The 14,459-nt window shown below is 38.4% G+C and overlaps 1 protein-coding gene across 4 annotated transcripts in view; it reads right to left on the bottom strand.

Moving 5' to 3' along the window:
* Positions 1-13,283, bottom strand: part of slc44a1b (solute carrier family 44 member 1b) — a 34,523-nt gene extending 21,240 nt beyond the window's left edge. The window contains exons 1-4 of one of the 4 annotated variants that reach the window (XM_058408075.1): positions 13,000-13,283; positions 10,795-10,884; positions 8,969-9,111; positions 2,718-2,854 (exon numbers count right to left, since the gene is read on the bottom strand). In XM_058408075.1, coding sequence (XP_058264058.1) covers positions 2,718-2,854; positions 8,969-9,111; positions 10,795-10,884; positions 13,000-13,059 — 430 coding nt within the window. In that variant the 5' untranslated portion in view covers positions 13,060-13,283. Of the gene's footprint in view, positions 1-2,717; positions 2,855-8,968; positions 9,112-10,794; positions 10,885-11,530; positions 12,150-12,999 lie in introns of those variants that run through there. The other 3 variants (XM_058408076.1, XM_058408077.1, XM_058408078.1) reach the window with 3 other exon arrangements.
* Between the last annotated feature and the right edge of the window lie 1,176 nt (positions 13,284-14,459).

Below are 14,459 nucleotides of genomic sequence, written 5' to 3'. Positions count from 1 at the left end.
TTTCACTGGCAAAGACCAGCAGTAAGTCGCGCCAATCAGGATATAACTGGCATATTATACATTCATTTATTTATTAAAATCTCATTTCACCTTGTGAACACTGCCATTCTTCATTCTTGCAACAACATAACTTACTTTCCTCCACGGTAGTTACTGAACTATAATTAATGAATGAGTAATATCTGAGCTGGGATTTTTAAGGACTAACATTGGTTCAAGTGCTCCTGCTATGAAAAGTGCTGTACCTGAAGGCCATATTTCTCAATTACTACACTGATCAGATATTTTATACATTGTTGATTTTCTACATTGAGTCAAATAGTACAGTATTTGTATTATTATTAGCAGTGGAAGTAATAGTGGTAGTAGAGGTAGAAGAAATACTTATAGCCTGATATTTATGGGATATTTTTAGAATGTTTACTCTGTAAATTCTTTAAGGTTACTGAGATTACAGAGACTTTCACATTTCGAATATACTTGACTTGGTGTATGACCTCAACATGCGTCGAACATTTCCCCACCAGACACCAGTCTGGACTCCATAGCAGCTTTTATTGACAAATGACCACCCAAGAGGGCATCTGATTGACATGTAAAGCAGCCAATCCCAGTGGATGTCCCTACAAAAACAGACTAGTGTGCAGCCATAGACTGGTCATTTAAATAAGTTGTGCAAATTATTGAGTCTTTACTGTGAACTTCACATCATTTGAAAAATCCAGCATTTAGTTGATCCAGATAAGTGCTTCTCATTTTCACTGTTGTAAACACAATGACTTCCTTCTTCCATGAGGGAAGTAGAGTGTCACAATGGCTTTTTTCCAGGTTGAGGAAATCCTGTAGATTCCAACCAATCAGATGACAAACTCCTGAAGTGTTTCCTTATTTTTGTGCCATATTCATCAGACGTTCAGCTAACGGATCCTTCATAAGCAAGACTACCAGTGGTTTATCAGTTCATTAGTGTCACATTGTGTGTGTGTGTTCTCCTGCCACTGCCTCGTTCTAGTGTTTGTATCTTTTCAGCCATGTCTATTCCTAGAGTTTTTGTTTTGTTGTCCTAGTACTGTCATGTGTTGCGGTTCATTTTGATCATTTTTGTACATTATAATAAATATATTTTGCACTTGATACCACTTCGCCTCATTGCTCCTGATAGAGCTGGTCTGGAGGGGAAATGTCCGATGTAGTTGTGACAACACGTGGTGTGCAGTGGCTGATGGGTTCTGTAGTCCTGCACTATGCTATTTACTTACTACTAAGTAACCAGCATCATGAGGTTATACAGAAAGCAGCACACCTCTCCATCTAATTTCTTTGCATTTTTCTACAGGCCATGTAAAATCTGCTTTTATTCAAAGAAATAATAAGAAAGACAAAAAAAACATGAAAATTATTGTAGTCAAGGTTTCTGGGATTTTTCATTACATACTTTATTCCAGAAAGTCTGTAGGTACAACATGTTCCTTTAAATGTCTTTTTATGTTTGTTCCTTGCTTTGATTCTTTTAGGTTCCTCCCTCTGAGGGACAAGGAACGAATGAAACGATGGAACGCAAGGACACAGGAATTGAGGCCAAACATATTTGCTGAATAAGATGCCCTTGATCATTAAACCTTCATTTTCGCTCATTGCACAGCTCTATCATCTCTCACTGCATGTTTGCAACATGTGCAATTACCAGAAGAATTGAATACACATTTGCTGAATGCATTTTTGGTTGCACGATTTAATTTTTTCATTAATTTGTTCATTTGCAGTATTGACTTTATCCTGGCCAGGGCTGGGTTTGATCCAGAGCTTATTTTGGGAATGCTGATTGTAAGGCAGGAATACATCCTCTGTTGGATGCTAGTCTATCAGACTCACACACACACACAATCAACCTATTTTCAGGAAAGATGATAAATCCATGTAAATCCATTTGGATCACCTGACCTCAGGATGGACCATGTAGCTGTAAAGAGGAAACCCTACATGCTGTGCTACCTTTCTGCCATATTTTCATAATTTATCATTTTTTTGTTATATATCTAATAGTATATATCTAATCTGTCACTTTTATGTGGAGGTGAGGAAAAGATACCATAGCTGTGTGTCACATGCTGCAGTGTAAAGCTTCCACGAGGAAGCAGGTGTGTATCCTCACTCTCGAAGCATCCTATTTCCTCCTTCATCGATTCTTTCAAGCACAATGAAACACTGATAGATCCTTGATCAATTTTAGATCAAGGGCTAAGAGGATCAAGGAGTCAAGGAAGTGTCAATTAGAAAGCACCCTGAGATTCAAGGGTACCTTGTAAACACTAAAGACTAAAAAAAGATCAAGAGAAGAGAACTGGAAATGATCAATAAAACGCAGCTTTTACAGAGATTAAAAAAGAACATTGTTACCTCTGAACATTTAGGGGAATTTATAAATAGCACATTAGATAAGACCTACATACACATCCCTGTGGGATACCTTTGTTTAAAAAAAAAATTGGATGAATCATTTCTGCCCTCACACACTGAGATATTGTTCAGAAATTATTCTGCATCCATTTGAAACACGGAGGAATCAACATCAATCGCCAACAGTCTATTTAACAGCAGGGAATGATCAATGTTTTCGAGATTTCTGAATTCCAATGCTAAATGCCACCTCAGGAGTCCATGCTTTGTGTTGGCCATCCAGTGAATGACAAGAGGACCTCGAATCAGCGTGGACTTACCATTCATCATGGCAAATCTCTTTAGATCTTCGTAGGTTTTCATCTCCTCGGGAGGACACATTGACACACACACTGCCATTGATTTAATCTTCCGTTGAATTATGTCTAAGTTGCATGGGTCCAGGAAGAACACATATCTGTAAAACATCGGAGCAAATGCAAACAAATTATCACACTAAAAATACATTACATTGTAGAGTATCAGATGTTCAAGCCCAATAAAATACATCTAGCAATGAGCTATTCAAAGTGTTTATCTGATGAACAAACCAGATACCACATCAGGCCACCGAATACAGTGTACACTATTGTGCGATAGAAATCGACAGCAGGCAGCACATATTTTCATCCCAGGAGTGCTGGCTCACTCCAGGATTTTTTTTTTTTTTGGCAGTGAGGTAAAGCGATGACTTGTTTCTACCCATAGTTAGAGATCTCCATCATGATCGTGGCCTTCCCTTGGTCTTTCATAAGTGGGGGAGTGGGCACAGTGCCCACATGGAGCCATGAGGCCCATTGTCCTCCATACAGAGCAACAAAAGCAGCCTGTCAGATGCAGAAGACACACACGACAACCAAGAGGAGAAATCCTGAAAAAGACAGAAATCTTGGAGCCTAAAACAGGGCTGTAAACACTGCTGGACCCAACAGGTCTGATATCATGGTTGAGTCGTGATGTGGCACACGACCTACATTGCATCCTTGCAAAAGCATCTGAATGCCTGGTAGATATGTGCCACATTTAACGGCTAAAGGTTGCAAATGATGCAGATACTGAATGGTCATATGTTAGAAAGCCATTTATGACATGTAGAAAAAGAAGCACAAAGATGTTACTGGGGAAGGTGTAGTGGTGATACTGGCAAAATAAATTAAGTTAGAAATAAAACAGGAGTGTTGATGAAGAAACTGGAAAAAGCAAAGTCCTCAAACGTACTGACTATTGCAAAGTGCTGACACTGGAGACTCCTTCCATAAATGATTCATAAACATCTCCTCATTGAAAACTTCAACATGTCAATGACGTATATGTTTCTTTCTTATTTTCTGTTAAATATCAAAACATAAGACTTTGTTTATGAAAAGCATGTACTATAACAATCTCTGTGAATGAGCTGCTAAAACTATAAAATTCTAAAATGTTAGTGCACTGATATATATATACCGGACATTTTGCCATGTTGCTGTTGATGGAGCAACATTGATTGACTGATCAGATTCCAGAATTAATATAATGCACCCTTCTGATCAATATTCTGAATGCTCAAATCTGATTGGTCAGAATGTGTGTATTATATTATTTCATATAACAGCACAGGCCATTCTGGCTGTAACATGAATGACGTTAATATTAGCATGCTTGTTGTAAGAAGTTATCGTTTCTATAGTAACAGCTCATAAACAGGCACCACATAATCAAAGAATAATAATAAACAGATTTTTAAAAACATGTATAAAAAGTCATTAGTATAACCGTTGATGTGGTGAATTTTTTAAGGACACATTTATTTAATACCTATGTACAGAGTTGAGGTTGTAAGGACCCTCAGTCTTGCTTTCTGTTTTCTCTGTGTAAAGGAAAAAATGACAGGCTGCGTGTGTGTGTGTGTGTGAGTGTGTGTGAGTGTGTGTTTGTGAGAGAGAGAGAGAGACAGATAGAGAGAGAGAGAGAGAGTGAGAGAGAGAGAAATGCTGGTGACTGTTTATCACAGCTGTTACGTAGGTGAGAACAGGAACTGGCTTCCACAACATTAAATCAAATTATTAACTATTAAAGAGGCTTGATGTGTCATTCATAAATAAATGCAAAAGAGAATAATGCACTTCAGAGGATGGGATGGAGAGCCACTGACCTATCACAGACAAATCAGAGGGTGGGCATTAACCATGAAGCAAAAATCAACTAACCATCTTGATGTTATTTTGTAAATTATTAACTTACTACACCATAAGCAAAAAGAGAGAGCTTACTACAAACAAAAAGAGATAAGAAATGAAAATAATGACTAAGTGGAGAACTGAAATCCTGGCAGATGTTGGCTCAGTGGAATCCTATCAGGTATTTGAGTTCACATCTGCGAGCTGTCATTTACTCATCCCTCTGCTCTGCAGTGAGCCGGTGCACCCGTGGCCTTAATCTCACCTCATTATCCATGCTGTCAGGAACTGGCATTATTACTATTATTCCTGACCAAAAGACTGCAAGACTCCCACCTCTGGCTCCTTAAACAGGGCATGTAGCTCACACCTTTTTCAGGGACACCTTACACAGAGACTTTGTACACCAGATACCTTTCAACATCCTTCCAAAAATGTCTAAAATTCTTAAAGTATGTCAAACTTAAATCTTAAATACATCTTAATACCACCTCGGATGAAAGTAAACATGATTTCACAAGATGACATAGGACTAGGTAAAATAATGATATAACATCAATACTGTGATACGACATAGTGAAGGCGGAGTGTGAAGGACCTACACCTGTGCAGCATTACTCTTAAATATGTTCTGTGTTTCAGTGAGCAGCAACAAGGATAAAAGGGGGAGAGATGAGAGCTGTGGGAGACAGGGAAAGAGAGCTGAGCAGCCCAGAGCTGAGCGTGTGTGTGTGTCTGTGTGTGTGTGTGTAATCAGCTTCGTAAAATAAAATTGCTGAATAAATTGCAAAAATAAAGAACCCCTTTTGAGTTGTCCCAAGCCTGCCTCCCATCTCCTCAAATCTGGTCCAACTCATAAGAGTGTCACAGATATGATGTCGTACTCAATCACTCATTATTATATTCTCATACATATTGTGAATTGTTGAAATGCCTTCAAAAATCAGCAAAAAAAAACCAATTTGTTATATGGCCCCACCCCTAGGATGAATTGTACTGATTCATATCTGTCACATGCACCAGTAAAACACAATGCAGGATGACCCAATGGAGTCCATTCAAAGGTAGTTAGTTAATGAATTGTTCCAGTCACAGTTGTCTCCAGGTCTTCTGTGTATAAGTATGGTTTACAGACTCATTACAATTTGGGTTCTAACTCACACTGGTTTGTCTGGAGACAAAACACTGGCAATAGACTAAAATGCAGAATGCCGGCTTCAATTCAATGCCACGTGCAGGCATATTGCTGAGTGAATGATCATGATTTTTATACATATTCATCCTATTCGCTGAGACCATAATGCAACGAGGCAGGCTTCAAAGCAATAAACGTAGAATGTTCTTGCCTGGGCAAGTCTGTCTTAGTCAATTCTAATGTGTCATCATCATCGGGGAAAACTCCCAGCATCCAACGTGATAACTATGAGTCACAGATTTCAGGCAATTATTTACTGCAGTGGATTTAGAGCAAATGTAAGCGATGATCATTGAATTTCAGTGAATGCTAATTTGTTTAATGACTTAAGAGTCTATATAAATTATACACTATATAATGTGATAATATATATGTTTTGAACGATAAAGCCACAAATCAAATGAACAAATCAGGCTGCAACACAATGCACTAAATTATAGCACCAGCAAAACAATAATACTTGAAGTAAATGCAATGGCATTAATACAGAAGTGAAATAAGGCAGGTCTTAATAAGGTGCCCTGAGGGACACCACTAGGAAATAGTGAATTTCAAAGTAAATATATTATTTCTGCATTTACCCTCAGTTATTATTCACAACTGGACAAATGTCACTGTACAAGTGTTTATACGTAGTGATTTAATATACCTCCAGTGTATATACAAATATATATGTAAAATTCAGACTGAAACAATTTTTTAAATAAATTTACCTTAAAAAAAAAAAAAAAAAACAACTTCAGTCCCAATTTAAAGACTGTAAATTGATATGGAAAAAGTATTCAGACACTTTTTTTTTAAATGTCAAATAAAAATAAATCAAGTTATAGAGAACACTCAATAAAAGCTTCAGAGATAAAGCAGAGAGAAAAAAACATTCTTAAACATCCCTATCAGTGCAAATGCACATAATATGCAGTAGGAAGGTTCAGGGAATCACAGCTAATCATCCTCAGACCGGTGTGCCTCACAAGATTACACAACACGCTTTTCACACTAAGGATAAGGAAGGTAAGCAGTGATCACTTGAAGAGAGTTGCAGGAAAACCCGAAAGCAGCAGGAACATCAATGCAATCGTCTCTGGTCCTAGACTCCATACAAAACTCCTCTGCTAAAAACAAAGCACAGAGATGTGTATCTGAAACTGTTTAGATGCATCAGAACTCTTCTGCAAAAAACCCCCCATAAAACTTTGTGCTTCTCTGCAAACAGTACTGGAGTATAACTCATCATCAGAGGAAGGAACAGGGTGAGGTACATAATATGTACAGGGACATATTATAGGAGAAGTTAATCTCATCTACCAAGAAACAGAATCTGTAGAGAAGGTAAGATAACTTTTAACAAGATAATGAACCCAAGCATACCACCAAAATAACACAAGAAGGTCTTGCTGAAGGTCTAGCTCTAGACCCTCATAATATTGGTGAACTGAAGACGAACTGGCAAGAGGACTGTGCCAAAATTGAATCAGAATGCTGCAAAAACCCAAATAGTTATACTCATTTTACTTAAACCTAATTACCATAGATGTCTTTTGTAGTGTCTGAATGCCTTTCTCCTATTTTAGTGCCATATCTTTAAAACATATCTTTGTTTATGCTGATAAATACATCCAGCTTTGTTCATGTTTCTTGAGAAGTACAATATTAAAAGACCTTATGTATGTAAATCTGAGGTGGATACATGCCCTAGAAGTATATTACATATCAAACAAAAAGGTGACTGAATACTTATTTCCCCAAAGTGTATGCATCATAAATTAAACAAGTAACATACTATACCAAATACATGGAAATATTAAGAACCTAAACAATCATGGGTAATATAAACAGCACTAAACTAGCCAGGAGCTATAATCTTGCCTTAACTCCCACAAGAAGTCCCTCATAAAATGCAAACCCACATATTGTCAAAGCTTTCACCACTGCAAAGTTATTTCCTGTTCTCTTGGTTTAAGGTGCTTTTGCAGTTCTTCTACTCAAATGCTACACACTGTGGCAGCATTTTGGAGGAAATCATAGAAATTCAATTCAAGTCAATCAGACGATCTCGAAAAGCCGACTTAGCTCAGTGAGGCATCTACCTTTTCATATGGTTTATTGGCATGATCTCCAAGAAAGCCCGTAAATATGTGTCACTTTCTGACAATTTTATCAGCTAGTTAATCCAGTCATTTCAAACACGTAGCATCTGAGACATCACCTTTCAAGTGAATTGGAAAAAAATAAAACACACAGAGCACTGCAAAATCCTTCAGCAGTGGATTGATTAAAGCAAAAATAATATGACACTCGTATACCTGAATGTCAAGGTTGATTCGGCCTTGTGTTTCACTTTGTATGATGCAGCAACGACAGCAAGCAAAGACTACTTAAGCTTAATAAATGATAAATGCATCCAACCTTTTTGATTGCATGCATCATACACTAGGCTTCCAAAACCTTAACAAAAAAGCCTTTTGTCAGGTTTGGACAAGACTCACGTAATTTAAAAGCGGAGGTGAACACGCAGATTAATATGGTAATAAAAGGCAAATAATACAAAATCTGCAGCCAATAGCAATGTGAAAAGAAACAGAGAGAAAACCATAAACAGTAAGCAAAACCCTAAAATATTAACCAGAGCATGAGATATAAAGGCTTAGAATTGTTGATAGAAAGAGAAACAAGGTTGAAATAAAGGTTTACATGAAAGTTTTAATAAAAATGTAAAGTGTAAAATTAGAATTCTGGTAAACTTGAACAGTTGTAGTTTGATATGACAGGTAAAGTGGGTGTGGCTATAAGCAGAGAATTCTGGGAGAGCATGGTTCACAAGAACAATAACTGCATGACCTTGTTTCCACCAAGCCAGATTTGTGAAGTGCTAACAAAGAGAAGAGCACACTTTATTCCAAACACAGAGAGGGCAAATTAATTTGACATGAATGCAAATGAATGAAGATTAAAAAAAATCCTTTCCTGTAGTCCATTAAGCACAGTGCAGGTTGTGGTTCAGCCCCCCTTTCGGGCCTTTCTGAATTATTAAAGCCTCTGCATGGCTTTAGCAGGCCTTGTAGTCTGAAGGTGAAGTCACAGCCGCCTGACATATGCACTGATGTGATAATCGAAGGGCACAGAATTGTTCACAGAATTTGCAAGAACGCATGAGGATGCATAAAAAGCACAGACTTACTTTCTGTCTTGTTGGTCCAAGCCGCTGAACTTGACCCCTGCTATGGCCTCATTGAGGTGGCCACAAGTGTTACCGAAGCTGTCATATCCAAACACCAGGCGTGCTGCACCACCTGTCATTATAGTATAGCCACAGATAGCGCCCTAAAAACAACCAAACAACAAATAATAAGCATTGACTGCACATTAAACAGATTGTAGGAAATAAATCTTTCTCATTCTAGCTGTTTAGACTCAAAAATACATTCACCATAATCATTACAGTCTCGTTAATCTAGCTCAAAAAAACATTTCTATCACATCATATTTTTTATGACAATTTGTATCCTTCACTTTCAGTCTGTGATATAATGCAAAAAAGTACTGGATATAGCAGTGCCACAAATCTGTTTTGGCTTTGTTTGATTTTGTTTTAGTTGTATTCAATCATGTATTTGTCTTCTGTAACCACTTTATCGTGGACAAGTTGTGGTGGACCCAGCGCCTATCCCGGGAATACTGAGAATGAGACACCAGTCCAACACTGGGGATCATAGCAGCAATTTAGCATAGCCAGTCAACCCACTGCCAGGTTTTTGAGAAGTAGGAGGAAACCAAAGTCTCCAAAGAAAACATGACATGACCCCAGAGCACACAGACATTCGAAGAATGTGTGTTAACAACCCAAACACAGGATCAAACCCGGTTGGCCAATGTTAAGTGCTGTGTCTTCATACTACAATTTTAATTTAATGCAGCACTAAAATGTGGGTTTAGTCCATTTATTTTGTAATGTTTCATCAAGTTGTCCTCCTATATTGTCAGCTGTACAGAAAAGATCTCAGAGAAAAAACGATTTGGTGCTCTAGACTGTAAAACAAGAGAGAAAACAAAGTATATAGACCTCCATCCTACAGCCGCTGAGAAGGCATCTCTCATATAAATTCTGCATTGTACATCAATTCAGAAATCTCCCCAACTTACACTATCAGGCAGTTAATGTGCTTGTGTTTTTATAGTTTGGCTCTGGAAGAGGGAACGTTAAAGGGAGGGGTTGTATTTATTAGAATTAGAAGTTTCAAAACAGCTAACTTCAGCTAATTTCCAAAAATCAATTACTTTACTCTATGTCAGGGTTTCGTCAATTATTGGGCTGCAGTCTGGAAGAAAACTTGGCAAAGTATTTCAATTGATTAAACCAAGCACCTGGGAAAATACTGCAGCAAAACCGATAATTTCGTAGAAAAATGGCTGCAGTTCAATAACTGGCTTTCTAAATAGGCTTGGCCTCTGTAACAGTTTATCCAATCTTATGCATTTATATAAATGACTAAGATGAAGGGGCTTTATCAGATCAGAAACTAGCTTATCCAGAGCAAATTCAACACATTTTATACATGTAGGCAGTTGAGGGTTAAGAGCCTTGCCTTGAACTTATAGCCTTCTCATCAGTAGCCCAAGACCTTAACCACTAAGCTACCAAATATACTCTCAGATGTGCTGAAAATGTCTTACTTACTGCCATAAACAAATTGCAAATTTTTAAACATTAAAAGGTGACTGTTGCCATTCAGTCATATGCCAGAGTACACAGAGAAAGACCTCCCTTTAAATAGCTTGCACATCCTTAAACATGCAAATTAATAGACATCCTTAAGATATATTAATGTAATAATGAAAATCCAACCTCCTAATGTATTTTTATTTGTAACTTTTAATTTCGGTTTAAGTTTAAATACAATCAATATTAAGCCCTGCATTTATGACAGATAATAATGGCCTTCCAATGAGTACATCAGCATGAGTCTTTAGGCTGTTATTATCTAAAATCCTGAATAAGTAGCTCACCATTCCCCCGCAGAAGAGCATAAATAGAAGGAACCATGGGAGATCTGTGCAGCTTCGGTCCTCCAAGGGTTTCCATTCTCTTTTCACCCTCTGAAATGCACAAATGCAATGTCATCCCAGTCAACATCACTGCATTAAAAATAACACGGTACATAAGCTCAGTAAAACAGTACTGCTTGCTTAAATGTCCTGCACAAGCCAAGAGCATGAAGGTAGTCATGCATTCATAGCATAGTCAAATGTGGCAGAGAGACTGCACTCATAAATTATTTGAAAATTGAAACGATAGCAAATCCCTGGGCTTGTGTTTGTCGTGAGGATCGTCTCAGAACAACGTTTTATCCTCTTGGGTTGTAAAAACGGATAGAAATGGCAAGTCGAGCTGCATGGATATTTCGCGCATCAGTACACTGGGGGTTGCACTCTAATACACAACACACTGAAATTCAGAAGGCAAAATGACCAACACTCAGAGAGTCAAGTGCATCATGCTTCGCTATGTGAGAGGAAGAACGGGACATCCTAATAGGATTAACCTACGCGTTTTTCAGCCTAGTGTTCAAAAACAACGAACCGTGAAGTCCGCGGCCGCAGCGATACACCACAACACAACATCACAACACAACACAACACAGCACACCAAAACACAACACAACACAGGCTACATCTCTGTCAGATTTCTGTCTCTGGCTCGACAGAGGGCCAGTGTAGGCGGAGGATGGCACGCTTTCCTTACCTCTGCGCTACCGCAGCATCCCATTGCAGGTTTGAGTCGCACAGACCTCAACGCTTCAGCGCAAGAAAACAACAATAAGCCCAACTTGCAGGGAGCCGACGAAGTGTGTTTGACCCCGCATTAACCGCGTGCCGCGCACTAACACGACGCATCCATCAGATGGGGCGCGCAAACGCGTTTCCCCGCGAACGCAGCAAACTAATATCGCCTCTTCTGCCTCCAGGTAAAGAAGGATTAATACTTCAGGATTAATAGCGCTGCACTTCCGGCTGGACTGAGCAGGTGTAGCCGGAACAGAAACGCATCGTCCACTCACGCCGCGAGCTGGCCGAAGATGCGGACGCAAGGGATGCTGGGACGCACGAGGAGACCGCCAATTTTAAAACCTCTGCGATGCGTAAGCCTGAGCCTTCCCCCCCATATTTCTTCTTCTTCTTCTTCTTCTTCTTCTTCTTCTTCTTCTTATTATTATTATTATTATTATTATTATTAATAAACCATATTTAATATTTAATATTAGGTCATTTTCTATTTCAAATTGTAGCATTCTATTTGTATACGTATAAAAAATAGACAACCATATTAATTATAACCAAAAAAAATAAATGAAAGCTTTTTAACCTGGGTTATTAAATAAATAAATAAATAAATAAATAAATAAATAAATGTTTTTCATAATAATAATAATAATAATAATAATAATCATCATCATCATCATAAAACCAACATAGATCAAATCATTTTAAAGAAACCCTCCAAAATATGTACATAGAGCTGCTACATTTAGATGCTCACAACTTATGAATTTACTTCATAATGTAAAATTCAAAATGATAAATTTAGTGTTGCTCAGCTGGACATAAAATCAAGAAAACCAAACAGCAGAAGACTAGTGTCGACCAGCGCGTGTACCACTTGACGTAACATCCATCAGCACCACGGTCAGCGGCATTAATATTCTAATTTTTATTGTAGCCACGCCCACTCCGGAAGTTTATTTTAAAAGGCAAACGACACGCACCACAATTCTGTGGCGTCGTCGAATAGAAGATGAAACGATTGGTTACGTTTAAACCCGTGAAAAAACTCAAATAAACCAAATATCGCAATTCAGCTGTCAATCTGTTGCTTTCGCTAGTTCAGTCACAGATTGTTGATGGCTAGTTTATTGTGAATAGAGCTAACAAATAGCTCACATATCCATACACTCCACACTGCACTTTGTCTTCACGCACGCGTCTGGCATCTTGTCTAAAAATGGACATGTTCATTTATCATATTCAAGCAAAACCTTGTTAAGTAACTAACATAAGTAAACTATTCAGATCTTCACTTCAGTCAACGCTATTTAAGTCCAGGCTATGTAGCGCGATACACTGTCCTGCTGTTTAATTTCAACCTCCACAAATGGTCCAAACATTATTGTGACTTATCTGTATGTTTGTCAGTCATCGAAATAGGAAATCCACCTTTCTCCAGAGGGACTTTTGCTTATAGGCGCTTGATGCTGATCGTCTCTGCTCGCTCATCTTCCCCCGTGTGAAGCAGCATTACGAGCTGACTCCGGCAATGGCACCGAGCTGCCAAGGCGCGATGGAGAAGGGAGCCATTGTTCTATTGTTCGCTGTTGTACCAGGGAGAGGGTGGGCATTAGTGTGTGTGTGTGTGTGTGTGTGTGCCAAAAGAAAGGGAGAGAGAGAAACAAGGAGGGAGGGAGATACAGGTGGATGGATCGATCCCACCCAGTTACTATACTGTAAACAGCTGTAGTAAACACGTTGGGCATCAAGGTCGCTTTTTTGTTCTCCGTCCACTAGAGGGCTGTCTGGGGTAGAAGATGAAACACTAAATCTCGGCCCTGTAAAGGTATGATTTCATCAATCTGATGTCACCGTTAAGCAACCTAACAATTATAAAATATTATAGAGGGAATATATCAAAATATCTGTTTTCTGAGTAGGTGAAAATAATTGTAAATAAAACTTGTAATAAAATGAATTGGGCTAAAAGATATGCACTGGAAGGAACTCCTTTTGTTTTCCTGTACTTAAAATATCTGTCTCGCCCTTCTAATGCCAACAGATCTGGTTATCTGAAGTCTCCACATGCTTTTGTGTAAACATGCAATTATCTTCAGCAACTGCTAGATCAAAAGGTCTAATTCTAATTCTAAGGTTTCCTTTTGTGTTGATCTGAGAACAGTATTATATGTTCTTATGTAATTTTTAAGATTTAAGCTGGAGGTGAAGAGGATGTTTCTATCCTTGCATGAACGGACACCTACAAATTTAAGAAGTAAGTTCAGATATATTAGAAATGGGTTCATGTAAGATCTAGTGTTTCTGAGACCACACAGAATAGTAGTTTAGGGACACTTGGATGGTTGACCAGCTGTTTACCTCCTTCTTTGTATTTCCTCTGTTGGATCCCATGATGTGAACTTTTACCCTCAGTCAGTTGAGTCACCAGAATCACATGATTTTTTTTCCAAAGTCAACAGTACTTTGTTTATCTGTGGCTTGTTATTACACCAACCAGGCGTAACATTATAACTACCTGCCTAATATTGCGTTGGTCCCCCTTTTGCTGCCAAAACAGCCCTGACCCATCATGCACTGTTAATTCTAAAACCATTCTATCAGACCAAGCATTAACTACTTCAGCAATTTGAGCAACAGTAGCGCATCTGTTGGATCAGAACACATGGTCCAGCCTTCACTCCCCATGTACATCAATGACCCCGTTGCCAGTTCACCACTGTTCTTCCCTTGGACCACTTTTGATAGATACTGACCACTGTAGACTGGGAACACCCCACAAGAGCTGCAGTTTTGCAGATGCTCTTTTCCTATTTTCCCTCAGAAATATATGTATGTTCTATTTGTACATCCCATTCCTATGGAGATTATTATGAAGTTGGTCTCCCTTT

The sequence above is a fragment of the Hemibagrus wyckioides genome, linkage group LG14 (genome assembly GCF_019097595.1).
Source record: "Hemibagrus wyckioides isolate EC202008001 linkage group LG14, SWU_Hwy_1.0, whole genome shotgun sequence".
NCBI lineage: Eukaryota > Metazoa > Chordata > Actinopteri > Siluriformes > Bagridae > Hemibagrus > Hemibagrus wyckioides.
This window is presented reverse-complemented; position numbering and strand designations above follow the sequence as displayed.